Below are 26714 nucleotides of genomic sequence, written 5' to 3'. Positions count from 1 at the left end.
CGACCGGTAAAATATGCTGAAGACCCGCAAATCTAAATCTCTCCGCTCAAAGTGTCCGTTCAAAATAATTTCTGTTTAGCGCAATACCGCATCAGATGCGCAACTTGCGCCACTTATGTGACAGACAAAAGAGTATGTGACAGACAAGAATAGTCAATTCTAATGTCTAACACTTAATATGGAGAAAGAGATGTCCTGTATGGGTTGATTGTGCGTTGATCTGTTGGTAATGCCTCGGGGTTCCGGTGGGCATGTAAACAAATGCATAATGCTGCGCTATACTTTGCGGCCTAACCCAGTTGCATTTCAATGCTTATTGTTTAGGTGTCTTTTAATAAGCAGGTAGTCCTATCATTAGCTAGAACTAGTTAGATTTATTTATTTATTTATTTTATTTAACCTTTATTTAACCAGGATAGGTCTCATTGAGATTAAAAATCTCTTTTTCAAGAGAGTCCTGGCCCAAGAATGGTAACAGCACAGTTTCAGACAGTTTTACAGTTACAAACAATTACAAAACGCACAATCACAGCACAGTCATACACCAAGTTTAGCCAAAGCATTTACAGACACAGCGGCCTGCTTCGAGGTCAGTTAAAGTTGCTTTGAGTGTTTCTAATGAGACCAGCTCTCTGAGTTTCAGCTCAGTTTGAAGCAGGTTCCAAGCTTGAGGGACAGCGTAACTGAACGCCCTTTTCCCAAGTTCAGTACGGACCTTTGGTACAGTTAAAAGGAAAAAGTTCTCTGAGCAAAGCCGATAGGATCCAGTGCATTTTTTATTTATGTACATACTTAGATAAGGGGGAAGAGCACCAAGAATAGCCTTATATATAAGGATGTGCCAATGTTTCAGTCTACGCGTGGTCAGGGAAGACCATCCAACACGAGTGTATAGATTGCAGTGGTGCGTCAAGGATCTGAGGTTTGTGATGAATCTCAGGGCACCGTGGTAGACGGTGTCCAGCGAGTGAAGGCACTGAGAAGATGCATTCATATAAACCACATCTCCATAATCCAGCACAGACAGAAAGGTTGCAGACACTAGTCTCTTTTTGGCCTCATAGGAAACACAAGACTTGTTTCTAAAGAAAAAACCTAATTTTATTCTTAATTTTTTCAAGAGTTCCACAATGTGTGGTTTAAAAGAGAGCGAATTGTCAATTATAATTCCAAGATACTTATACTGCAACACAGATTCAACCTCCGTCCCCTGCAAGGTGGTGATAGGAGGAAGGTTCAAGACCTTGGCTTTTGCTTTCGAGAACATCATTAGGTTTGTCTTGGCAGCATTTAAAACAAGTTTCAAATCACACATGTTGGATTGTACAATGTTAAAAGCATTCTGGAGCTGACAAAGAGCCTGCTTCGGGGTGGACGCAGAACAATAAATAACTGTATCATCAGCATAAAAATGCAAATTTGCATTCAAAACATTGTTATTAAGACTGTTAATGTAAATAATAAATAACAATGGTCCTAAAACAGATCCCTGTGGCACACCCTTGGATACCGGAAGAGATGTTGAAGTTAAGCCTTCTGCCCGCACACACTGTGATCTGCATGAAAGATAATTCTTGAACCAACAGACAGCCTTACCTGAAAGACCGACACTAACAAGTCTTTGTAACAGTAAGGCATGATCCACTGTGTCAAAAGCCTTTGACAAGTCAATAAAAAGTGCTGCGCAATGCTCTCTATTGTCTAAGAAGTAAATAAGATAATTTACTACTTTTAAGGCAGCTGTTGTAGTGCTGTGATTTTTCCTAAAACCAGATTGAAACTCAGATAAAATATTATTTATTGATGAAAACTCTTTCAATTGGAAATTGACCAGTGATTCCAGTACTTTATTTAAAACACATAATTTGGAGATGGGTCTGTAGTTGTTTAGGTGAGTGGGGTCACCCCCTTTTAACAGTGGGAGAACAAAAGCAGATTTCCAAATAAGGGGAATTTCGTTTGTCTCCAAGGACAGATTAAAAAGATAAGCCAAGGGCAAAGCTATAAAATCAGCTGCTAACTTTAAAAAGTACGGCTCCAGGTTGTCAGGACCTGCTGATTTTCTTGGTTCCAAACTTTTCAGGGCTTTATGCACCTCTGAAACTGTTACTGGAATAAAATTAAACGGTTCACCCTCCCAGATACCACCGTCAGAGCGATCAGTGGCTCCTTGAGCTATGTTCTGCGAGGTAAACAGAGAACCAGAAGCAATAAAATGCTCATTAAAACAACCAAGCATTTCTGCCTTATCAGAGATTTGAACAGAGTCCTCCTTCACAATGCAATCAGGAAGCTCTATAACATTTTTGTTTCCAGTTAATGATTTAATAGTTTTCCAGAATTTAAGGGGATTATTTAGGTTATCTGAAGTTTCAGTTAGGAGATGATCCGCTTTGGCATTTCTGATTTTAACGGTAAATGCATTTCGCAGCTGCCTGAAGAGCAGCCAATTTGACTCAAGACGGTACTCCTGGCTTTTGACCATGCCACATTGCGCTCGTGTAGTAAATCAGAAAGATCTGATGTGAACCATGCATTGTCTCTGCCTCTTACTCTGTATTCTCTTAAGGGGGCATGCCTATCAACTATTTTAATAAAACCATCATAAAATAGATCTGATCGATATGGACATAAACGCGAGTGAAGTCTAATCTGACGAGAGAGAGAGATCAGCTGCTGCTGACGAGTCGACACGCAGCTCTTCATGATCACATGCAGCGGTTAGCGGAACAAAACACACACTTCGGGTTAGAATATCACACGTAGCTATTTTAATTACCTCTCAAACTACCGTAACTAGTTATAGATATGTTTAGTTTTACTGTCGACTCACTCATTAGTGATCCGCGAGCTGCATGATACTGACGGGCTGTCAGGAGAGGGAGAGAGCGTTCCGTTTATTATTCCCGTGTTATTGTAAGTTACTGTTCACTTTTGAATAATGTAGTTAATCTACTATAATTAGTTTGTTTAATATCGAATCATATCAATTTGTTTTAAAGCACAATAAATAACAAAGAAGACCTTTGACCGCCACTTTTCTCATTTAGTCCGGAAGATTTCAACTTTAACTGACATGTTGACCGGCGAAAAAATATTCTAACGGGAACTCTGGGACCCTGTATCTCCGATTAGATAGCAGCAGTTAATATTCACTGTTCAGAGAATGGTTTGGGTCAGAGATGATGTTGTTGGACAGCCTCACTAGGTTGTTATGATAGGCTGAGTCATAGAGTCTCTGACAGGGTTGACCAACAATCTTTGAGCATATTTTTAACAGGTGGAGGCTGAGCAGTTTTGATTTTAAAGCTGCTGACAAACATTTGTACCAGGTAGTATTGCAGTACTGCAGAATAGACAAGATCACAGATGTAAAGAACAACAGAAGAATTTCTCTGCTCGCCCCAAAAGACCTAAGACGACGGAGAAAATAAATTATTTGTTTTGTCCTTTTGCACAGATATTCAATGTGATCCTTCCATGACAGCAGATGGTCAATCATTACACCCAAGTATTTGTATGAAACTCCCTGCTTGATTTCATCTGTATGGATGACAATGGGGACTTTATGGGAGTCAGATGATTTCCTCAGTTTTCTTGGTGTTGATCTCAAGAGCATTGCTATCAGTCCACTCAACCACCTGATTTACAGCCTGTTGGCACATCTCAGGGTCTTCTGTGTTACTGAGCAGAGATATTATTGCAGTATCATCAGAGTACTTAATGATGACTTGATTTGGTGTGTTGGTATGACAATCATCAGTGTAGAGAGTAAAGAGCACAGCTGAACTCACACAGCCCTGGGGGGCCCCTACATTGGTTGTGATGGAAGATGATAGGGTTTTGTTAACCTTCACAAGTTGCTCTCTACTAGTGAGGAAAGCAGCATACCAGTAAATCAGGTATGGATTTACTTCCATTTTGGCCATTTTTGATACCAAGATGTCTGCTTGTATTGTGTTGAATGCAGATGAGAAGTCTAGGAAGAGGGCTCTTGCATAGGTGTTGCGTTTATCTAAATGTTTAGTGATGATGTGAACCAGAGTGGCCACAGCATCTTCCGTGCCGCACCTTTGTTTATAGGCAAATTGGTATGGATCCAGTTTGTCTTTTGTTGTACTGATAATAAATCGGAGCAGAATTATTTCGAGTGATTTCATAATCACTGAGGTGAGGGCTATTGGTCTGTAGTCCTTATGTTCTTTTGGGCATGGAATTTAGGGTGGTGGTTTTATGTGTGAAGTTTTCCATGACAGAGGGATGTTGTGCGTGTCCATGGAAGCCTGAAAGATGGGTTGCCGCACTGGAGCCAGCTCAGTAGCAAAGTTTTTCAGCAGAAAAACGCTGCACCCATCTGTCCCAGCCTCTTTCTTGGTATTGTTGTACTGAAATGTTTTTCTGACCTCTTCGACACTGATGGTCATTTTGTCAGAGGAAGTAGGTATTATGGTTTCGAGAATTTCAGTGCACTTTGCAGAATTATCCAGTGACTCGAAATGGGTAAAGAATGTTTAGTTTGTTAGCAAAACAAAATTCATTGTTCGTCACAATAGGTTTAGCTGAGGATGACCTTTTTGTGGTTTTTGGCTTTAAAAGCATTTTCCAAAAGCTCTCTGTGTGCCAGTTTTGATTCCCTCAATTTGACTTTCAGTTCTTTCTCTGTCTGTTTCAGTGCTCCATAGTCTTTGTTTTTGAAAGATATTTTCCTAGTATTTATAACGGTTTTAATGTCCTTAGTCACATAACGGTTAGGGCATTGCGTTCCAAGAATGCAGGGTTGTTGGTTGTTCCTTGAGTCTCTAAAAGTACAATGGGAGCCAGAGCCTTTTCTTATCAAGCTCCACATTTGTGGAATCAGCTTCCAGTTTGTGTTCGGGCAGCAGACAGCCTATCCGAGTGTACTTAAGACCTTCCTTTTTGATAAAGCTTATAGTGATAAAATAAAAATAATGCATTTACGTAGATACGTTGTGCCTCTTCACCTATACATTTTAGTTCTTACTCTTTCACTTAAATCCTAAAAACTTAGATCATTTATTATTTAAAACTTTATCCAAAAACCTTTCCCCTCTCTGGCCTCTCAAGGTTCTATTAGAGCAGGTGTCTCAGACTCCAGGCCCGCGGGCCAGATGTGGCCCGTGAGACAGTTTCTCATGGCCCCTTTGTTGATATCATGTAATAGTGTTAATCTGGCCCGCGCGTTTACATTTGCGCTTTATATTTCAATTTTATTTTTCCCGCTGCTGCTGCTGCTGCTGGCAGGGAACTGCTGCGCGGAGTTCCCTCGCCCCTCCCCCCTCCGAGGGAACTCCGCCACACGTCAATCAAATGCGCGCAGCGGAATCAATCCAGACAGAGTGATCCACAAGTGACAAAGAGTGGAAGCAAAATATATCGCCATGTCTTCATCAAAACTTTCAGGGAAAAGAAAAATTGATGATGACCACAGAACATTTCAGTGGGAGACTGAATATTTTTTTGTTGAGTACAGGGGAAACGCAACGTGCCTTATATGTGTAACCGGCTGTGTCTGACTCTGCGTTGTGTAGAAAGACGACGACCCAGACGTGTAGCTTCATTCAGGATGTACATTTATTTTCACTCCTGACGAAACAGCGACAGAAAGAAAACATTTCTCCAGTCAGTACTCTCTTTAACGTGCCCCTCTCCCACAGAGATCAGTATCAAAAGGGCATAACGTAAAAAGTAACACAACATACCTGACGAAACAGCGACAGAAAGAAAACATTTCTCCAGTCAGTACTCTCTTTAACGTGCCCCTATACAAATTAAACAACACAGAAATACATTGTGAACACCCGTGAGACACTACAACAAAAATAAGTAATAAAAAGTAACTTAAAGTGCATAAAGTCGACACTAAAACACGGAAATTGCTTCTGGCTGAAGAGCCGCCTACCTCTCCCACAGAGATCAGTATCAAAAGGGGAGAACGATGCATGAACCCCGCGAAAAAAAGGGGAACAGTGTCACATACATAAGGAACGTAGGGGTACACGCTAAAATTATAGTTCCACATACTGATGTGAGTCCTACTGCGTCAGGTATTAACACAAGATGAAACAAGAATAAACACAGATTTTGTGTAATTATATAGACATATTTACATAATATATTATATACAAATGAGACATAACTGTCCCTGTTACACTCACCCCGCTAGAATTATGCAAAATTCTGGGTCGCAAAACAATCCACATATAAACACACTGGCCATTACAACAAGCAACAAAACCATATGAAACAGCAATAAGAGCTTCCTACCTAAAGGATAAGAGAATGAGGGACTCGCTTGGGCCCAGCAAGAACCCACAGTACTCTACAGACAAGGTGAGGTGCAGTTTACACCCCACACCCTGGCCAAACGATGTGGATGAGCGAAAAATAAAATAAAAAAAGGCTCAATACAGCAGTATATCACCAGAGCACAAATAATGGCTAACACGCCACATTTCACACATTAATAACAGCACGCGGCCTTATCTCAACCCTCAAGAAGGGACTCAAGTTGTGCCATGGACTCAATGAAGCGGCGCACAGGTCTAATGACTCTGCCGAATCGTGAGGTAACCTGGCCATCTACATGTGATGCTTGACGCTTATTGGCAGGGGGCCGTTGTGGCAGAGGAGCTGGGAAAGCCATTGGGGTCTCTACAGCAGTTGCAGGGTCACTAGAAACGGGGGTGACCAACACAGAAGGAGGTGGTGGGTGGTCTGGATGAACAGAGTCATCAAAAGGGGACTGCTCAAGGACCCATGAGGCGGTGCGGCCATCCTCCCCGTCAACATCCGAGAGGGAACCAGCTAGGGATGGCCCAGCTGTTGCAGCTGCTGTGTCTAACTCGGACACCTCTGTCCCATGCCAATCAGATGCCGGAGCGGTATCGGTCATGCTAGGGGTAGGTGCGGGCACAGGAGCATCATCTTCACCATCCGAGGCCTCCTCCAGCGGAAGGAAGTTGACTTGCAGCAGCAGGTTTCGGTGAACAACACGCTCATGTCCCTCTGGATCCCTGATCCGGTAGATATGGAGGGCTGGTTTTGAGGCCACCACAGTGTGCACAACAGGCATCCACTTGTCAGAAAGCTTGCATTTTCCCTTGGCGCCTTTGTTCGCCAGCAGCACCTGGTCACCGACAGACAGAGGTTGGCCCCTGACCCGTTTGTTATACTGGTCACTCTGATGTCTCTGCTCCGCTGTGCAGTTTTTCTGGGCCAGTGCCATGGCACAGTGCAGGTCTTCCAAGAGGGATTTCACGTAGGCATTGTAGTCACACACAGTCACATCATGAAGTACATTCCTGAACAGAAGGTCCACTGGCAGCCTTGGGATTCTCCCGAACATCAAATAGAAGGGCGCGAACCCAGTGGTCTCATGGACAGTGCAATTGTACACGAAAGTCATTGTCTGTATTATCTGCGGCCACTTCTGTTTGGAGCGAAGTGGTAGAGACCTCAACATGTTGCCCAGGGTGCGGTTGAACCTCTCTGTGCCGCCGTTCCCCATAGGGTGGTAAGGTGTGGTGTGGGACTTGTCAACCCCTGACAACTGCAAGAGCTCAGCAATCAGCTCACTTTCAAAGTTTGCTCCCTGGTCAGAATGAAGGCGCTGAGGGAAGCCATAAACACAGAAAAAGTTGTCCCACAGCTTCTTGGCTACTCTCTTAGCTGTCTGATCCTGGCAGGGGAAAGCATGTGCCAACTTTGTATAGTGATCGGTGATCACAAGAACATCCACAGACTTGTTGTGACGGTCTTCAGCTGACCAGAAGTCGATGCACACAAGCTCCAGAGGGGCAGAGGTCTTAATGCTCTCCAGTGGGGCTCTTGCGGAAGGTTCAGGAGTCTTGCTGAGAACACATCTGTGGCAGTGCTTCACATGATTGCGGACATCCTTCTCCATGTCGTACCAGAAGAAACGCTGGCGGGCCAGAGACAGTGTGCGGGGCTGACCTTGATGGCCAGCATGGTCGTGAACACCAGATAATGCATCTGCCTTTAGCGACTCCGGCACCACGAACTGGGACCTCTTCTGTCTAGTCAAGGGATCTTTCGTGACCCTGTAGAGGACGCCATTCAGAAGAGTCAGTTTATCCCACTGCTTCAAGACTCTCAGAGTCGGCTGACTCTCATTGTAGCGTTCCCGTCTGGAAGGCCTGCGCTTCCTGTCGACATAGAGAGCGACCCTGGAAATTACTGGGTCCTGTTGCTGGTGTGACTGCAGCTCAGAAAGAGATAGGGAATGCAACGTGTCCTGGCCAGGTGGTTCAAAGGTGGTGAGGTGATCAACCAGGGAGGCTGCACGCTCCCTAGGAGCAGAGTCCCACTCGTCCAAGGAGGAAAGAAGAGAAGAGACCTCATCCTCAGACATTGAACCTTCAATGGCGTCAGAGTGAGATGGACCCTCCAGTGACTGTGGTTGGCAGGTGAGGCGGAAGGCATCTTGCACAGACCCATCACTGACGTCACAGACCTGGTCCAGTAGCTCCAAGTAGGGTTCACGCAGCAACCGTTCCCTCAAAGGTTTCACGAAAGGGTCTCTGCTGAGGGCATCCGCCACCACGTTCAACCTGCCGGGAATATGTTTGATTTCGAAGGAATACGGAGCCAACTTAGCAACCCACCGCTGCTCACAGGCGTCAAGTTTCGGCTTGGTCATGATATATGTGAGAGGATTGTTATCTGACCAGACGGTGAATCTGTGACCCTTGAGCCAGTGGCTAAACTTCTCACAAACCGCCCACTTTAGAGCCAAGAACTCCAGTCTGTGTGCAGGATAATTGAGCTGGCTGCGACTGAGAGTTTTGCTTGCAAAGGCGATGGGTCTTGCCTTCTCCTCACCAGCAGAAATTTGGGACAGTACAGCACCCAGACCATCAAGGGAAGCATCGGTGGAGAGGATGAAAGGCCTATCAAAGTCTGGGTGTGCCAGCACCACGCTGTTGAGGAGTGCGTGTCTCAGATCATCAAATGCCTTCTCACAGGCAGGGGTCCAATCCTGAGGAGTCAGTTCTCGAAAGGTGCCAGCTCTTCTCCGACCGAAAGAGCCCTTGGCTTTCCTCTTCTGCCCTGCAGTTAAGGCGTAGAGTGGCTTTGCGATGGAAGAACAGCCAGGAATGAAGTGTTGATAATACAGCACCATCCCGAGGAAAGACCTGACCTTCCGCTGAGATGGGGTGCAACCGTCGTCGTTCATGAGATCCTCCTTCCCGAAAGCTGAGATGACCCTCACCTTCTCTTGGTCGACTGAGACGCCACTGCTGTCTATCACGTGACCCAGAAACCCCACAGTCCTGCGAAGGAAGTAGCACTTCTTCTGAGACAGCTTCAGGTTGTTGGCTCTGAGCCGCGAGAAGACAGTCTCCAGCCGTTTCAGGGCTTCCTCCTCGGATGGAGCAAAGACAAGCAGGTCGTCCAAATAACAGAGGAGGCTGGAGAAGTTCAAATCACCAAACACACTCATCATCATCCGCATAAAGGACGCGGGACTGTTGCAAAGACCTTGGGGAAGTCTGTTGTACTCATACAGGCCTAAGGGTGTTGTGAATGCCGAGTACTTCCTGTCAGACTCATGGAGGGGGATGTTGTAGAACCCCGATGTGAGATCCATGGTGCTGAAAAAGGCGTTTCCACCAAGGGCAGCAAGACAGTCGGCCTGGTGAGGCAGCGGGTGGGCGTCCTTGACGGTCTTGGCATTAAGCCAGCGAAAGTCAGTGCAGATCCTTAACTCTCCTGACTTCTTCCAGACAAGGACCAGCGGCGATGCATACTCACTGACTGATTTACTGATGATGCCTTTCAACTCCATCTCAGACAGCACCTCTCTCAGTTTGTGATAGTGTGCTGGAGGGACACGGCGATAGGGTAGCCTGAAGGGGTGATCATCAGTGAGATGAATCCGGTGGACGAACTCTTTCGCTTCCCCACAGTCCAGCTTGTCTTTGGAGAAGACATCCTGGTAAGTGAGCAACAGTTCAGAGAGTCTCTTTTTCCATTCATCTGACACCGCACAGCCTTCGAGGTCGATGTCTGCCAATCCACAGTCTTTAAGCTGCTGAGTGTGGGTAGAGCTAGCATCTGAGTTGGGAGGAGGGTCAGCTGCCTGACTGGTCTGTGGCCTATTCACACCCTGAGAGAGGGGAAGGTCTTCCATCGCGACACAAGTAAACACATCGGCCACTTTAGCATTGCGGCGTAGTGTCACGGGACTCTTGGTTGGGTTAAGGACCTTCATAGGGACCCAACGATCTCCCCACATGGGTGCCACAACCCGTCCCACAATAATGTCTTTGGGGGCTGAACGGGAGGAGGTGGGCTCCACAATGACAGTGCTCCCAGGGGACACAGGAACACTGCCAGGTAGCTTTCCCCACACCAGATACTCCTTCTGTGGTGCTAGAGTGATAGCTTGCCGTAGCTTGACCGTGCCAACCTTGTCAGGCAGTTCAGGACCAGACCAACGAGTGATGCAGCTGAGCAACTGAAGAAACTGCTCACAGTCGGGGTCTGAGGTGTTGGACTGGATGAGCTCCCAGTACTTCTCATCAGACTTCATCCTCTGTAATATGGGCCTGATGACGTTGCTACCAATAATGAGTTCGTCTCTCTGCCCTGGGACAAGGAAAGTTGGCACAATGAATTTAGAACCGTAAACCTCAATCTCCAGGTCATAGATACATCTGGGTTGTGTCATAAGGCCACCACAGCCAACTAGGACCACCTTCTCTGGCACAGGCTGAGGACAAGGGAGGACACCAGCAGCTCTAAGATTGGACTCTGCCTCTTCGCTGAGTGTGCATGACATGCTCCCTGAATCAAGCATCCCCCTTAAAGTTGACTGACCCCCTACTAACACTGGGGTATAAAACAAGTCATTGGCTCCTTCAACTCTATGTGAACCCACAGCAATCACAGTTTTGTCATCAGGAAGATTACTACAGCAGTTCACATATGTTGATCTTAAGTCAATTTCCTCACTGAGGGTGTCACTAGTGCCGCCCATGCTATCCCTCTCACTGCACGGGCGGGCTAGTTTAAACCAGCATTGGAGGGAGAAGGTGGCATGGCTGAGGAAGGAGAGGCCTGTGGGCACTGATTTCTTATGTGACCAGGACTGAAGCAGTTAAGGCATAATCTGTAAAGCCTGCAGTGTGCATGGGTTGAATGGTCCCTGGAGCCACAAACCTTGCATGGAAAGGACTCAGATGCCTGCTGGTAACGGGGTCGACCATTCTGACGGTGGACTTGTTGGTGGTTGCCTGGCTGACCATTCTGACGGTGGGCTTGTTGGTGGTTACCTGGCTGATGGTAGTCTGGCCTTTGACTGGTTGTAAGGGAAGCGTTGCACATAGCCAGAACTCTGTCAAACATTGCAACTACCTGTTGAACACCAGCGTCGGTAGTAGGTGGGTTGACGGTGGTAGGGGCTGGGTCAGAGACAGCAGAGAGAGGCAGGGATAAGGGGGACACTTGGGGACTCACCCTAGCATGGTCTGGCTGAGGCTGACTGTAAGCAAGGGCAGTGGCCGGTAGAGAGTTGGGAGGGGGGTCTGGTTGGTGCGCTAATGAGGCCTGAGACATCCCCAGATTGACAGGGCGAAAAGAATCAGTCACAGGGCTCTGACTATAAACTGACAGACCCACCACATTATGAGACTGCGCTGCTGTTTTTCTCACATTTCTCATATGGGCGTCCAGACGCTCCTGAACCTCAGCCGTGGTCCACCGCTCAGGTGCCTTCAGTTGGAATGATATGGCGAGACTGGGGTCAGGACAGTGATTAATGAACATCAAGACCACTTCTGCACTGGGGTCATCTACACATTTACCTCGCCTCCGGAGGCACTCGTCCGCAGCATCTATTGACTTGTTAAGGCGTATCCAATAGTCCATAGCACTTTCACCAGCACGTGGAACAGTGCCGTAAAAATCTTTCATGGGCAAGTTAGAGTATGACAGCTCACTAAAGTTACCCTTTAATATGTCAAACACAGCTGTGGGCAGGTCGGTCGCACTCAAGTCAGGTCGGCTGCGGATTGACACTTTCACCACATCCCTGGCTTTACCTGTTAGTCTTGACATAATCAGATCAAACCTTTCTACGTGAGTGTCACATTTCACTCTATTCAGGTAACATCTCATCATGTCCTCCCATTCATGAATAGAAAATACATCAGCACGATCACCCCTGAAGTAAGGCGGAGCCTTGGTGTCTGACTGCACCACAACCTTCAATTGAGACAAATCAGCCTGGTGGGACGGGTGTGGATTGGTGGGAGACTGAGGCTGGGCAGCACTGGGCTGGTGCATGGTGCTTGATATGTTCTCACCTATCTGTTTAGCCAAACTTGTTATCATTTCCCCAAAAGCTTCAACAGATACTACTTGTGTAAGTTTACGGTCTGGCTGCATAATAGGTGTGGAGCTTGCAGCAGGTGTTAATGTCGGGTTGAAATCACTAGTGAACCCAAATCTTTCACTACCTTTAAGTCGCTGGCCCCTCCCCAACCCAAATGTGACATCATGCCCACTAACATCCATATTGTTAATGACAACAACAAAAAAATCCCACAAAGCAATCAAAACACAGTTTAAAGCCACCCACAAGAGATAAAACACTAAAATAAAATAAAATGATAAAACACAGATAGACAGATATACTCAGTGATAAGTGTCCTCTCAGACTCAGTGCATCTCTCAATTTGAATATGTACACTGTCCCTTTAACGCACCTGCCGTCGCAGCAAGAGAGGGGGGAAAAAAAAAGAGGAAAAAAAAAACACACACTCCAGTCTTTCCTTCTTCCCGCCGGTGGGCAGCAGCTTTACCCCGGGGACCAGACGGCGCTGGTCGCGGATACAACGGGTCGTCACGGCACCAAGTGTAACCGGCTGTGTCTGACTCTGCGTTGTGTAGAAAGACGACGACCCAGACGTGTAGCTTCATTCAGGATGTACATTTATTTTCACTCCTGACGAAACAGCGACAGAAAGAAAACATTTCTCCAGTCAGTACTCTCTTTAACGTGCCCCTCTCCCACAGAGATCAGTATCAAAAGGGCATAACGTAAAAAGTAACACAACATACCTGACGAAACAGCGACAGAAAGAAAACATTTCTCCAGTCAGTACTCTCTTTAACGTGCCCCTATACAAATTAAACAACACAGAAATACATTGTGAACACCCGTGAGACACTACAACAAAAATAAGTAATAAAAAGTAACTTAAAGTGCATAAAGTCGACACTAAAACACGGAAATTGCTTCTGGCTGAAGAGCCGCCTACCTCTCCCACAGAGATCAGTATCAAAAGGGGAGAACGATGCATGAACCCCGCGAAAAAAAGGGGAACAGTGTCACATACATAAGGAACGTAGGGGTACACGCTAAAATTATAGTTCCACATACTGATGTGAGTCCTACTGCGTCAGGTATTAACACAAGATGAAACAAGAATAAACACAGATTTTGTGTAATTATATAGACATATTTACATAATATATTATATACAAATGAGACATAACTGTCCCTGTTACATATGCACAGAGAAAATCGCTGTATACAAGGAGTATAACGTCAAACGTCACTACTCAACTAAACATGCAGAGTATGCAAAATACCTGGGAGATGAGAGAGAGAAAAAAGTCACAGAGCTAAAAAAAATTCTATGGAAGCAACAAAATCTCTTCAACAAAGGAAGCAATGAGGCTGATTTAGCAGTCGAAGCTAGCTATGTGGTGAGTGAGATGATTGCTAGAGCGGGAAAGCCGTTTACGGAAGGCGAGTTTGTAAAAAAATGCATGTTGCAGACTGTATAGTCTGTCCGGAAAAGAAGGGTCAGTTCATCAACATCAGCCTGTCAGCTAACACAGTGGCAGAGCGCATTTCTGACTTATCAAGTGACATGCGACAAAGCCAAACTTTTCCGTGCATACTCTGTAGCTCTTGATGAGAGCACAGACATCACTGACACCGCTCAGCTCGCAATGTATGTCCGTGGTGTTGATGACAATTTTGAAGTGACAGAGGAGTTGCTTACAGTGAAACCAATGCATGGCCAGACCACCGCTCAGGAGATATTTCAGCAACTGTGTGATGCCATTGCGGATATCGGTCTGCCATGGAAGAGGTTTGTTGGAATTACGACGGACGGAGCGCCATCAATGACAGGGAGAAAAAACGGGCTGGTGGCACTTGTTCAAAGAAAACTGGAGGAGGAGGGTGTGGAGGAGGCTATTGCTCTGCACTGCATTATCCATCAGCAGGCCCTTTGCAGCAAATGCTTGAAGTTTGACAATGTGATGTCTGTCGTTGTGAAATGCATCAACCATATCAGATCCAGGGGCTTAAAGCACCGCCAGTTCCGTGCTTTTTTGGAGGAAATTGAGTCAGAATATGAGGATGTGCTCTACTTCACAGAGGTACGTTGGCTCAGCAGGGGAAACGTCCTGAAGAGGTTTTTTGAGTTGAGAAAAGAACTGAAAGTATTCATGCTGGAGAAGGGTGGGATGGCTGTTCCCGAGCTGAGTGATCCCAAATGGCTCATGGACTTAGCTTTTCTTGTTGACATCACGCAGGAGCTGAATGCTCTGAATAAGAAGTTGCAGGGCCAGGGCCAGCTTGTTAGTGCAGCATATGACAATGTCAGAGCATTCTCTACAAAACTGATGTTATGGAAAGCCCAGCTCCCTCAGAAAAACCTCTGCCATTTCCCAGCATGCAAGGCTCTCATGGACAGGGACACAGCATTCAGTGGTGAGAAGTATATTGATGCCATTGTGAAGCTACAGGAGGAATTCGATCAGCGGTTTGCAGACTTCAAGACACACAGAGCCACTTTCCAAATGTTTGCAGACCCCTTCTCCTTTGATGTGGAAAATGCCCCTGGTGTGCTTCAAATGGAGCTCATCAACCTGCAGTGCAATTCTGAGCTCAAAGCCAAGTTCAGGGAAGTGAATGGGAAAGCAGACAAGCTTGGACAGTTCATGAGAGAATTGCCCCCCTCCTTCCCTGAGATTTCCAGGATGTTCAAGCGGACCATGTGCCTTTTTGGGAGCACATATATGTGTGAACAGCCCTTCTCCACCATGAACTTCAATAAGTCAAAGTACATGTCCAGAATTACTGATGCACATCTTCAAGCCATACTGAGGGTTTCAACTGCTTCCTCCCTCAAACCAAATGTGGCTCAGCTGTGTGAGAGGAAGCCCTGCCAGGTCTCTACCAGCAAGGAGTAGGTAAGACAGAGCAACTGTACATAGTTATGTTGTGAAGAACAGTTCATGTTAAGAAGATGTTGAATAACTGTTAATGTTGTATTTTTTAATAAATGTTTTGCGGAATATTTGAAGCGGCCCAGACTTGCCCAGACTCTACGTCCAGCGGCCCCGAGGTAAATTGAGTCTGAGACCCCTGTATTAGAGGGTAACAGGTTGCAGAGAAGGCCTAGCCCGGCCGGGGAGTGTGGAACGTAGCCACAGACCTAACCAATTCAGGTTCCAGTGGGGACCTCTCTCCCTACGTTTCCTACTTCCTACTGTTTCCTACTTCTTACTTGCTACCCTTTTCCCTCAACCTATCCTAAGGGAGTGCATGTATGTTAGTTTAGCTGCTATAGGCTTGGACTGTTGGGGGGGGCACCTTACTCCGTCTTTCTGGCTGTTTGTACCTGTGTACTCTCATGTTCCGATTAACCCAGCTTCCCCCAAATCTCTTCTTTGTGTTTTACTTTTTTTGTTTTACGCTGGGATCCTGAGTCGAGGCTAATCCTGTTGCTGTGGTCGTGTGTCCTGGATCCTCTATCCTGAGTTCTGGATCTGAGTCCTGGACTTTGAGTCGTGGCTGAACCTGTCTCTGCGGTCCTGCTTGACTCTCACCATACTAATTCCCTGAAGGCTCCCTCGTGGATTCATCTTCTTCTTATAGACACATGCATTTCCCAACATTTGCCAACCTATGTTGTAAATGTATTATCTTTTCAATTTACACAAGGCACGTCTGTCCATCCTGGGAGAGGGATCCCTCATCTGTTGCTCTCCCTGAGGTTTCTCCCATGTTCCCCTTTAAACTGTGGGGTTTCTCTGGAAGTTTTTCCTTGTACGATGTGAGGGTCTAAGGACAGAGGGTGTCATATTGTCATACTGATATTCTGTACAAACTGTGAAGTCCACTGAGACAAATGTAACATTTTTGATATTGGGCTATATAAATAAACATTGATTGATTGATTGATTGATTGATTGATCGATTGATTGATTGATTGATTGATTGATAAGATTTATTATTTGAATAGATTTGTATTTCTTTAGTGGGAACAACTAGTTCTACACAGAAGTTGATATAATCATTCAATCACCTTCCTGAAAAATGTCCCAACCTGTCCAATCAAAACAGGCTTTCAACTGTTCCCTACTTTTATTTGTCCATGTCCTTATTACTTTCTTTTCCGGTTTACTTCTCTTCAGTTTGGTCTTATACACTGGTATCATATTAATATCATCAGTTCCATAAGATACATTAGAGTTTTAAGTTAGAACTAGGGATCGACCGATATGGCTTTTTCAAGGCCGATACCGATACCGATTATTAGTAATCAAGGAGACCGATAACCGATATTTGGAACCGATATACATTTGCAGTAAAATCTGAAAATATTGGTGTCAAAATGTAGAATAACACAAACTCCAACACAACCTCTTTGAAATGCATTTAAGCATATATTATGTTTAATGAACTTTTAAACATCTTACAACTGGTTTCCTTTTTTTTAGTGAAGCCATCTGCAATGAGTTAGGGAGATACGGAGAGTTAAAAGTAGGGATGGGTACCGAACCCCGGTATTAAACGGGCACGGGGGCTGAATTATTAAAGACCGTGGTACCTTTAAGCTCCGACGTTAGCGGTCTTTTTATCGGTACTGGAGACATGTAAAAAATATATGTCATATGTATTATGGCTACACAAACATTATATTGCAGTTTTAGTGTCGCCAACTCCGTTTCTAACATGCAAAAAGACTGCAAAAATGCTTCTCTGATTATTTTTAGTATTTTCGATCTCTCTCCCCCGCCTGCTTGCGAGGGGGCGGGGCAGTTTACACACACGCAGCTGCTACATGCAGCAACACACACACACGGAGGAGACGGCGGAGAGAACGCGCTCCGAGGTGTGTTTAAACTTTACCCGTCTAAAGTGCAATAAGAGTTTAGCATGTAAGGGCGGTAACACGAGCAATTTGTTGAAACATTTAGCAAAAGTGCACCACATTCAGACGGAGGAATGAACCGGGTTCGACTGTCTTTCTAGTAGCTCTTGTAGCCCCATCCACAAGTAACGTTTCCACGTCAGGTATGTATGCTAGCAGCAACACACGGAGTTAACTACATTATACAAACATGGGTTAATGATTAAAGGTAACTGAGTTATTTATTTTGTTAGTTTTGTTCACAATTTGTTTAGTTAGTTTACCTTATTTTTTTCTCCAAAAGAACCGATAAAAGTACCGTTAAAAGACCGGACCGATAAGCGGTCCATCCCTAGTTAAAAGTGGGGCTGCAGGCTTACATGCTTAACTAACAATAATGCTTAATTTATTATATCAAAACAATGCCTGTCTATCTAGCATAAAATCCCAATAAGCTGCTAGCAACTGTAACACTAGTGCTAGCTAATGTTTTGCAAAATATTAAAAGTGAGGCTATTACAGTAGTTAGTCTAGTAGCCTCACTATTACACTATTACAGTAGTTAGTCTAGTAGCCTCACTTCTAATATTTTGCTAAACATTTGCTAGATACATGTTGGCTAGCTAATGTGCTTCACATATCAACCTGAAAAACGGCGAGGCTCCACTCGCAGCCCCCCTCCGCCCCACAGTTACTCCACTGCGAGACGCTGCACGCACCCCCAACTCTGACTGACTTCCCGCGTCCCTGTGTAACTGGGAAACTGATAGAATTGGATCATAAGATCGTGGTGTTTTTGCAACTTCAGCATAGGGGATTAGGATGTTTATTGAACTTCGGCTTTCAACTGATTTACCTTCTAAATCAATCAATCAATCAATCAATCAATGTTTATTTATATAGCCCAATATCACAAATGTTAAATTTGTCTCAGTGGACTTCACAGTTTGTACAGAATATCAGTATGACAATACGACACCCTCTGTCCTTAGACCCTCACATCGTACAAGGAAAAACTTCCAGAGAAAACCCACAGTTTAAAGGGAAAAATGGGAGAAACCTCAGGGAGAGCAACAGAGGAGGGATCCCTCTCCGAGGACGGACAGACGTGCAATAGATGCCGTGTGTAAATTGAAAATATAATACATTTGCAACATAGGTAGTCCAAATGTTTGGAAATGCATGTGTGTATAATAGGAAGATGAATCCACGAGTATATCCATCCATAACTTATGATCCAGGACCACAGCCACGACTCAAGATCCAGGACTCGCAATCCATGACACAGGACCGCAGGATCATCCATGACTCCGGATCCCGGCGTATATAGACACCAAAAAGAAAGAAATTTGGGGAAGCTGGGTTAATCGGAACATGAGAGTACACAGGTATAGACAGAGAGAAGGAAGAAGTAAGATGTCCCCCGACAAACTAAGCCTATATCAGCAAAACTAGGGGCTGAATCTAATCAGCCCTAACTATAAGCTTTATCAAAAAGGAAGGTCTTAAGCGCACTCTTAAAAACGGATAGGGTGTCTGCCGTCCGAACACAAACTGGAAGCTGATTCCACAAAAGTGGAGCTTGATAAGAAAAGGCTCTGGCTCCCATTGTACTTTTAGAGACTCTAGGAACAACCAACAACCCTGCATTCTTGGAACGCAATGCCCTAGTAGGACAATAGGGTATAATGAGTTCTTTAAGGTAAGATGGCGCCTGCCCATTAAGGGCTTTGTAGGCGAGAAGAAGAATTTTAAATTCTATCCTGTGTTCTATAGGGAGCCAGTGTAAGGCAGCCAGAACAGGAGTAATGTGGTCCCTTTTCCTAACTCTGGTTAGTACACGAGCTGCAGCATTTTGAATCAGCTGAAGCAACTTGACTGACTTCTTGGTACACCCGGATAATAAGGAGTTACAATAATCCAGCCTTAAAGTAACAAATGCATGGACTAGTTTCTCTGCATCGTTTTGAGGCAAGATATGCCTGATTTTTGCAATGTTACATAGATGGAAGTAGGCGGTCCTTGAAATTGATTTTATGTGGATGTTAAAGGATAAATCCTGATCAAATATAACACCAAGATTCCTTACAGTCTCACTGGAGGCCAAATTAATGCCATCCATAGTTAATATATCTTTAGATAATTTGTTTCGTAGATTATTCGGGCCAAGTACAATAACTTCAGTTTTGGTCGTGTTTAACATCAAAAAATGTAAGGTCATCCACGTTTTTAAGTCCTTGAGGCAGTCTTGAATTTTATTTAGATGATTAATTTCATCAGGCTTGATTGATAGATATAGTTGAGTATCATCCGCATAACAATGAAAGTTTACAGAATGATTCCTTATAATATTGCCTAACGGAAGCATATATAGGGTGAACAAAATAGGTCCAAGCACTGAGCCCTGTGGCACTCCATGGCTAACTTTGGTTTGCATGGAAGATTCATCGTTGACACGTACAAACTGAGAGCGTTCAGATAGATAGGACCTAAACCAGCCTAAAGCAGTTCCCTGTATGCCAACTAAGTGCTCTAGTCTTTGCAATAGGATATCATGGTCGATAGTATCAAATGCAGCACTAAGATCGAGCAAGACAAGAATAGAGACAAGTCCCTATTAGAATGTCATTTGTGACTTTAACCAGAGCTGTCTCTGTGCTATGTTGTGTTCTAAAGCCAGACTGAAAATCTTCAAATAAATCATAGTTTTTTAAGTAATCACACAGCTGTTTTGCGACTGCTTTCTCAAGAATTTTTGAGAGGAATGGAAGATTAGAAATAGGTCTATAGTTGGCTAAAACCTCTGGATCGAGGTTGTGCTTTTTAAGAAGCGGTTTTATCACTGCTACTTTGAATGATTGTGGAACATAGCCTGATAATAAAGACATATTCATAATATTTAATAAAGAAGTGCTAACTAATGGAAAAACTTATTTTAACAGCTTAGTTGGAATCGGGTCTAAGATACACGTTGATGGTTTAGAAGAGAGAATCATTGAATTTAATTGTTCAAGGTTTATGGCTGAAAAGCATTCTAGTTTACTATCTAGTGTAATATTAGAACTTACGTTTCCAGGAGCTGTTGATAACATTATACTGGTCAAAGGCAAGAGGTCATTGATTTTGTTTCTAAGAGTAACAATTTTATCGTTAAAAAAGCACATAAAATCATTACTACTGAGTGCTATGGGAATAGAAGGCTCAGTCGAGCTGTGGCTCTCTGTCAGCCTGGCTACAGTGCTGAAAAGAAATCTTGCATTATTCTTATTCTCATCTATTAATGAAGAGTAGTATGCTGCTCTCGCTTTACGCAGTGCTTTCTTATATTCATTGAGTGTAATATGCCAAATTAAACGAGATTCTTCAAGTTTAGTGGAACGCCATATCCTTTCAAGTTGTCTCGACTTTTGCTTTATTTTGCGGGTTTCGGCATTATGCCATGGAGCTAATCTATGTTGTTTTATTTTCTTCTTTTTCAAAGGAGCAACAGAGTCTAATTTTATTCGCAGCGCATCTGTAGCACTATCAACAACATGATCAATTTGGGGTGGTGTACATTTTGTATAAGTTTCCTCCCCTACATGCAGACATGCTATCGAGTTAAGTATTGGTGGAATCTCTTCCTTAAATTTGGCTATAGCACTAACAGATAGGTTTCTGCTGCAGGAGCTTTTGGCTAATGCTTTGTAGTCTAGTAACAGTACTTCAAAAGTTACTAAGAAATGGTCGGATAAAGCAGGATTATGCGGTTCGACTAATTGTTGCTCAATTTCAATACCATAAGTCAGAACAAGGTCAAGGGTGTGATTATAGCAGTGGGTTGGTTTATTTACACTCTGACAGAAACCAACAGAATCTAATATAGAGTTAAATGCAACAGTAAGGCTATTTTTATCATCGTCAACATGAATATTAAAGTCACCTACTATAATTACTTTATCTGTTTTAAGTACCAAAGCTGATAAAAACTCAGAGAATTCTGATAAGAATTCTGAATAAGGACCTGGTGCACGGTACACTGTAACAAATAAGATTGGCTGCAAAGTTTTCAAGGTCGGATGCGTAAGACTGAAAATGAGGCTTTCAAAGGAGGTATAATTTAATTTTTGTTTAGTATTGATAAGTAAACTTGAGTCAAAGATTGCTGCAACTCCACCTCCTCGGCCCGTGCCTCGGGCAATATGAGTATTGATATGGCTGGGTGGAGTGGCCTCATTTATGCTGACATATTCTTCATGTCTCAACCAAGTTTCAGTGAGACAGCATATATCAATATTATAATCTGATATTAAATCATTTACCAGTATTGCTTTAGATGCTAGAGATCTTATGTTTAAGAGACCACATTTAATCTTCCTGTTTTGTTGCACTGTAGTAGTTGTTACATTTACTTTTATTAGGTTATTATGTATGACACCTCTATTAGGTTTTACCTTAAATTGTCTTTGGGCAGACACACACACCGTTAATATTGGGTATTTTATTGGGTTCGGGATTCCTATGGATGACTGCCTAGGAGAGAGCGCAGAGAAGCGTGTAAGACTGCGACTCTGCCTCCTGGTCTCAACTCCAGTTTGTCATGGATTAAGTCCACAGAGCCCTGAAATGTTTGCCGAAATGAGATTTGCACCTTCCAAAGTAGGATGAATGCCGTCTCTCTTAATCAGACCAGGTTTTCCCCAGAAGGCTGTCCAATTATTCACGAAGCCCACATTGTTTGCTGGGCACCACCAAGACAACCAGCGCTGAAATGATGACATGCGGCTATACATGTCATCATTGATCAGATTGGGGAGGGGACCAGAGAAGATTACGGTGTCCGACATTGTTTTAGCATAACTACACACCGACGCCACATTAAGTTTGGTGCATTCTGATTGGCGTAAACGAACATCATTACCACCGACGTGAATAACAATCCTACTGTATTTACGTTTATTTTTAGCCAGCAGTCTAAGATGCGCCTCAACGTCGCCCGCTCTGGCCCCCGGAATGCATGTGACTGTGGACTGTAGACCGTCGTGAGACAGGTTAGTTTTACCCTACTGATGATGTGTTATTGCAATAGTAATCCTGCTCAGTACGAGAGGAACCGCAGGTTCAGACATTTGGTGTATGTGCTTGGCTGAGGAGCCAATGGTGCGAAGCTACCATCTGTGGGATTATGACTGAATGCCTCTAAGTCAGAATCCCGCCTAGACGTAACGATACCAATCTCTAAATTCACGTGTCTCATAATAGAGCTACCAATAACCAGAGTTGGCTTCTCAGCGGGTGTCTCGCTGAGTGGGGAATATTTGTTAGATACGTGAACGGGTTGGTGGGGACCTGCGGGTTTCGCGTTATGCCCCTTCTGAACAGTCACCCATTCTCCCTGCTGCTCGGGAGTTGCCGGGGGACGGGTAAGAGGAGCTACCTTTTGCCGGTCCGCACCGGCTAACATGGGCTTTACTGTAGCTGAGTTATTTTCTAAGATGCGGAGCCGGGCTTCTATGGCTATGATTCCCGCCTCCAACCTAACAACTATACTACATTTAACACATGTATCGGTACCAGTAAAGGAGGTAGGGGAGTAACCAAACATGAGACAGTTATAGCAGGAAATAGCACCCGAGGGTGGGGAAAGAGCCATGGCTAGCTATCAAGCTAAAGTAGCTACCGTTAGCAAACCCGAAAAGAGTGTAGGCAACTGTGGAGTTACAGTCGCTAAGAGAAGGAGAGTTTGTGAGTGCTTAAGCTGTAGTAACGTGTGATTACAAAGTCAGGCCGTTGCCGTGATCAAGAGTTTTAAAACGATCGATTAAGTTAAGATAATAAGCTATCAGCAACAGAACAGGCACACTGGATACCCGGAGATGACAACAACAACCGTAAGTTACAACATGCTTACCGCAATAGTGGTCCGTGTCCTATTTTCGGTATCGGCCAAGCAAAATGGATGTTGATGTTCAATTTCAAATTGATAAGCCTGAAACATGCACTTGTCAAGGTTCGGAGGCAAATTTTGCAAATATGGCAGTTGCCATCGATCATCTTAAGATAAGATATACTTTATTGATCCCAAGCGGGGCCATTTTTCGTTACAGCAGCATGTGTAAAAGTTGGAAATATGCAGTGGTGTTTATTTGGAAATCATTTAGTATAATCACACAAATTCTATGTTTTATATTTAGCAATTCTCTGTTCTTCATTTATTGGATGTTCAGTACCTGAAAAGGTCAGAGATGAAAAAGGTCAGAGATTAAAAACTTGGGTCGCAGGTTCCTCAACAGTGCATTACAAGACATCTATCGATATGTATGTACCTCCACCATTAAACTGTCATATTCTGCACATTTATTATACTATCTAGATACATCTTATAAGAGTATAATACATATGTATAATATCAGTTAAAATAAGTGCTTCAACTTAGTTAACATTGCAGGAAAGTTGATTGTCAAGTTCCAAAACAAACTATGCAATATATTAGACGTTAAGTACTTTGTCAGACTTAATATTTGTCTGTAGATAGATACCCCAAAGCTTTTTTCTTATTTAAAAGAAGACCTTAACTTAAAGTATTCTTTAATGTTTAAATGAAGCCTATTTAGTTTGTCTGTTTTGCACATCCTCCTATTAATATCTTTGGACGTCCTGCACTGAACTGTTTTATTGTAGAGATCACCACAGTATCTTCTTAATATTTTCATCTATATTTCTATGATTGACCTTCTATTTTCCCCCTATGTATGTATTCTTAATATTTTTATGTTTCATCAAATATAACATAATTCAACAAAAAAATTCAATAACATGCTTTAACCACTAGGCGGTATGGGTTAAAAAAAACTCAACTTTAAAGTGTTAACAAGACAAATTATACTGCTGTTTCCAGTTTAGTTTATGATGGATGTATTTTGTTATCGACACATATATTGTTTTGATATTTGTTACACCAATCTTCGGAAAAAGTGTGTTTGGTATCTGAAATAAATTAGGGTTATGCAGTTAGCTGAGAGTGGACCGGCTCCGTTTCCACCGCAACGGTGGCTGAGGATCATGGGTAATCTAGCCTTCCACTGTCCAAAAAGACCACAAAAAAATGAGTAAAAAACCTTTGAAGCCCCTGTACTGGTATTTAGAAGTTATCTACTGGCACTTCAGCATAGCTTAGTTAACTGGGGAAAGAATAATAACACTAAATTCCTCTGATCAAGAGCTCCCCATGAAACACCGCATTGACTTTAAAATATTACTTTTCACTTTCAAAGCCCTCAACAACCTTGCCCCCACCCGTCGCCTCAGATGTTAGCTGAAGCTAACCTACTGCAGCCCATCAGGACAAAGCTCCGGACCTGGGGTGACAGGGCCTTCGCAGCAGCCTCCCCCACTCCAGGGGTGGACTGGGACTAAAATTCAGCCCTGGAAACTGACCCAGTCCGGCCACATGAAATGCCAAATGTTAGAAATCCGCTGTTTATTATTTAAAGTTTTGCGTCCGATTCGCTCCTTTTTTCCTCTCTGTACACAGCTCCAGTTTGGGCATTGGCCTGTCATCAGATTTCATTTTTAGTTGCTGCTGTAGCGGAAGTTTAGTAAAATTATCTTTGATGAAATACTTCAAATCTCCACCCTCCATAATTGCACTTGCTTCAGTTGCTTGCTACTTTTTAAGGGCGGTGATGACTTACAGTACGAACTGAAGTTGATGCGATTTGATTGGATTGTGAGGCATGGGAAGCCAGCCGCCTCTGGATTGGTCTTGGCATGGCCCTGACCAATCACAGGTTGGCAGGGGCATGACGTGAGCCTCATCTGATTGGTCAATCCCTCCTTTTTTTTCACCAAGGGAAGCCAATTTCGGCTAGCCTACTCTGCAACAGAGAGTGCAATCTACTGTTTCATCATAACATCTAGAGGGGCGCTGTTTCACTCTTTGTAAAATACTCAATGAGAATGGGGGAGAGATGGGCCGGCAGCAACACAGAACAAAGAACAATTACCGAAACTAAACAAAGTGTTTTTATTTATTTATTAAAATGATAACTACAATCCAAAAAAACAGGGGAAGCCTGGCTTCCCTTGGCCTCCAGGAGAAAACGCCACTGAGTTCAGGGGATAATTCTCACCCCTTCTCTTGCCTGCACTTGTATACGTGCCAGTTGAGCTGGTTCTTCCACCAGCTCAACTCTTTCCCTCATCATGAACGCAGGAGGCTGGCTCAATCTGAACTCGCGCCCTCATCATTCTCTTCATCATTTTGCACTTGTTAGCTGCTGCTGATAGTGCTTGTAGCAGAACTGCTGCCAAAAAGTTCTGTCAATTTGCGACATTTATATGCTTCACCTGCGAGTGACTTCACCTTTTTTCTCTTGCCTTCTCGGCCCCACCTTTTTTCTTTTCGTTTTCTTTGCTCTGTATCCATGTTTTTTCATTCTCCCTGTCTGCCGCGGCGTGTAATCCCTTCTCTTCGTATGGCCGATCTTTTTTCTTCTTCGTGTGTGATTATTTGACAGATAAGAACCACACAACTGCATTAGCGGCCGCTGTTGCCCTCTGTCGGCCGTCAGCGCAACTTAAATAATGACGTTAAACCATTTTTAAAAAAAGGGCCGGCCGGCCGTCAACGGCCCTTGACGACCGGCCGTTCTGTGGTTCTCCAGATACTACAGATGGCCAGTCCGCCCCTGCCCCACTCCCTCTCCAGCCACGTCAGATCCGCCAACACTCTCACATCATTCAAACAATCTCTCAAAACTCACCTTTTCACTCTTGACTTCAACTCCTAATCAACTAACCCCTTTCCCTTATTCCACCTAGCTTAGCACTTTCTACTATTGTTATAATAATAATAATAATAATAATAATAATAATAATAATAATACATAATATTTATATAGCGCCTTTCACGAAACCCAAGGTCGCTTCACAAGTCGGGCAGGGGGGGGGGAGTAGGGGAAAAGAGGCAGACAGGTCAGGGAGGGGGGGGCAAGCAAGTAGCGGAAAAATAAAAATAAACCTATCAAACTAACTATATAGTGGGGAAAGCCTTGGTGAAAAGGTGCGTTTTGAGGGCTTTTTTGAAAGTGTCCAAGGTTGGGGCGCTGCGGATTTCGGGGGGGAGAGAGTTCCAGAGGGTGGGGGATGCTACACTGAAAGCTCTGTCACCGAAAGTCCGCAAGCTGGTGCGGGGGGTAGAGAGGAGATCCTGTCCAGACGATCGGAGCTTCCAGGATGGAGTGTGGTGGCGGAGAAGGTCAGACAGGTATTGGGGGGCGAGGGCATGGAGGCATTTGTAGGTCAGAAGAAGGAGTTTATATATGATACGGTGCTTGACTGGGAGCCAGTCGAGGTGGATGAGGGTGGGGGTGATGTGCTGCCAGGGCTTGGTGTGAGTGAGCACCCTGGCAGCCGAGTTCTGCACATACTGGAGCCTGTCCAGGGCTTTACTGGGAACCCCGAACAGGACTCCGTTGCAGTAGTCCAACCGGGAGGAGACGAATGCATGGATGAGGGTCTCCGCCACGG

General features: G+C 44.2%; 1 protein-coding gene across 3 annotated transcripts in view; it reads left to right on the top strand.

The window, feature by feature from the left end:
* Positions 1–13581: 13581 nt before the first annotated feature.
* The window catches only part of LOC307037901 (general transcription factor II-I repeat domain-containing protein 2A-like), a 120889-nt gene continuing 107756 nt past the window's right edge, over positions 13582–26714 (top strand). The window contains exons 1-2 of one of the 3 annotated variants that reach the window (XM_079679106.1): positions 13582–15258; positions 15373–15435. In XM_079679106.1, coding sequence (XP_079535232.1) covers positions 14008–15258 — 1251 coding nt within the window. In that variant the 5' untranslated portion in view covers positions 13582–14007 and the 3' untranslated portion in view covers positions 15373–15435. Of the gene's footprint in view, positions 17369–22149; positions 22235–26714 lie in introns of all 3 variants that reach the window. The other 2 variants (XM_079679105.1, XM_079679107.1) reach the window with 2 other exon arrangements.

This window comes from Notothenia rossii (assembly GCF_949606895.1).
Source record: "Notothenia rossii genome assembly, chromosome: 4".
In the NCBI taxonomy this organism is placed as follows: Eukaryota; Metazoa; Chordata; class Actinopteri; order Perciformes; family Nototheniidae; genus Notothenia; species Notothenia rossii.
The sequence above is the reverse complement of the archived record's forward strand: the minus strand, read 5'-3'. Positions and strand labels throughout refer to the sequence as shown.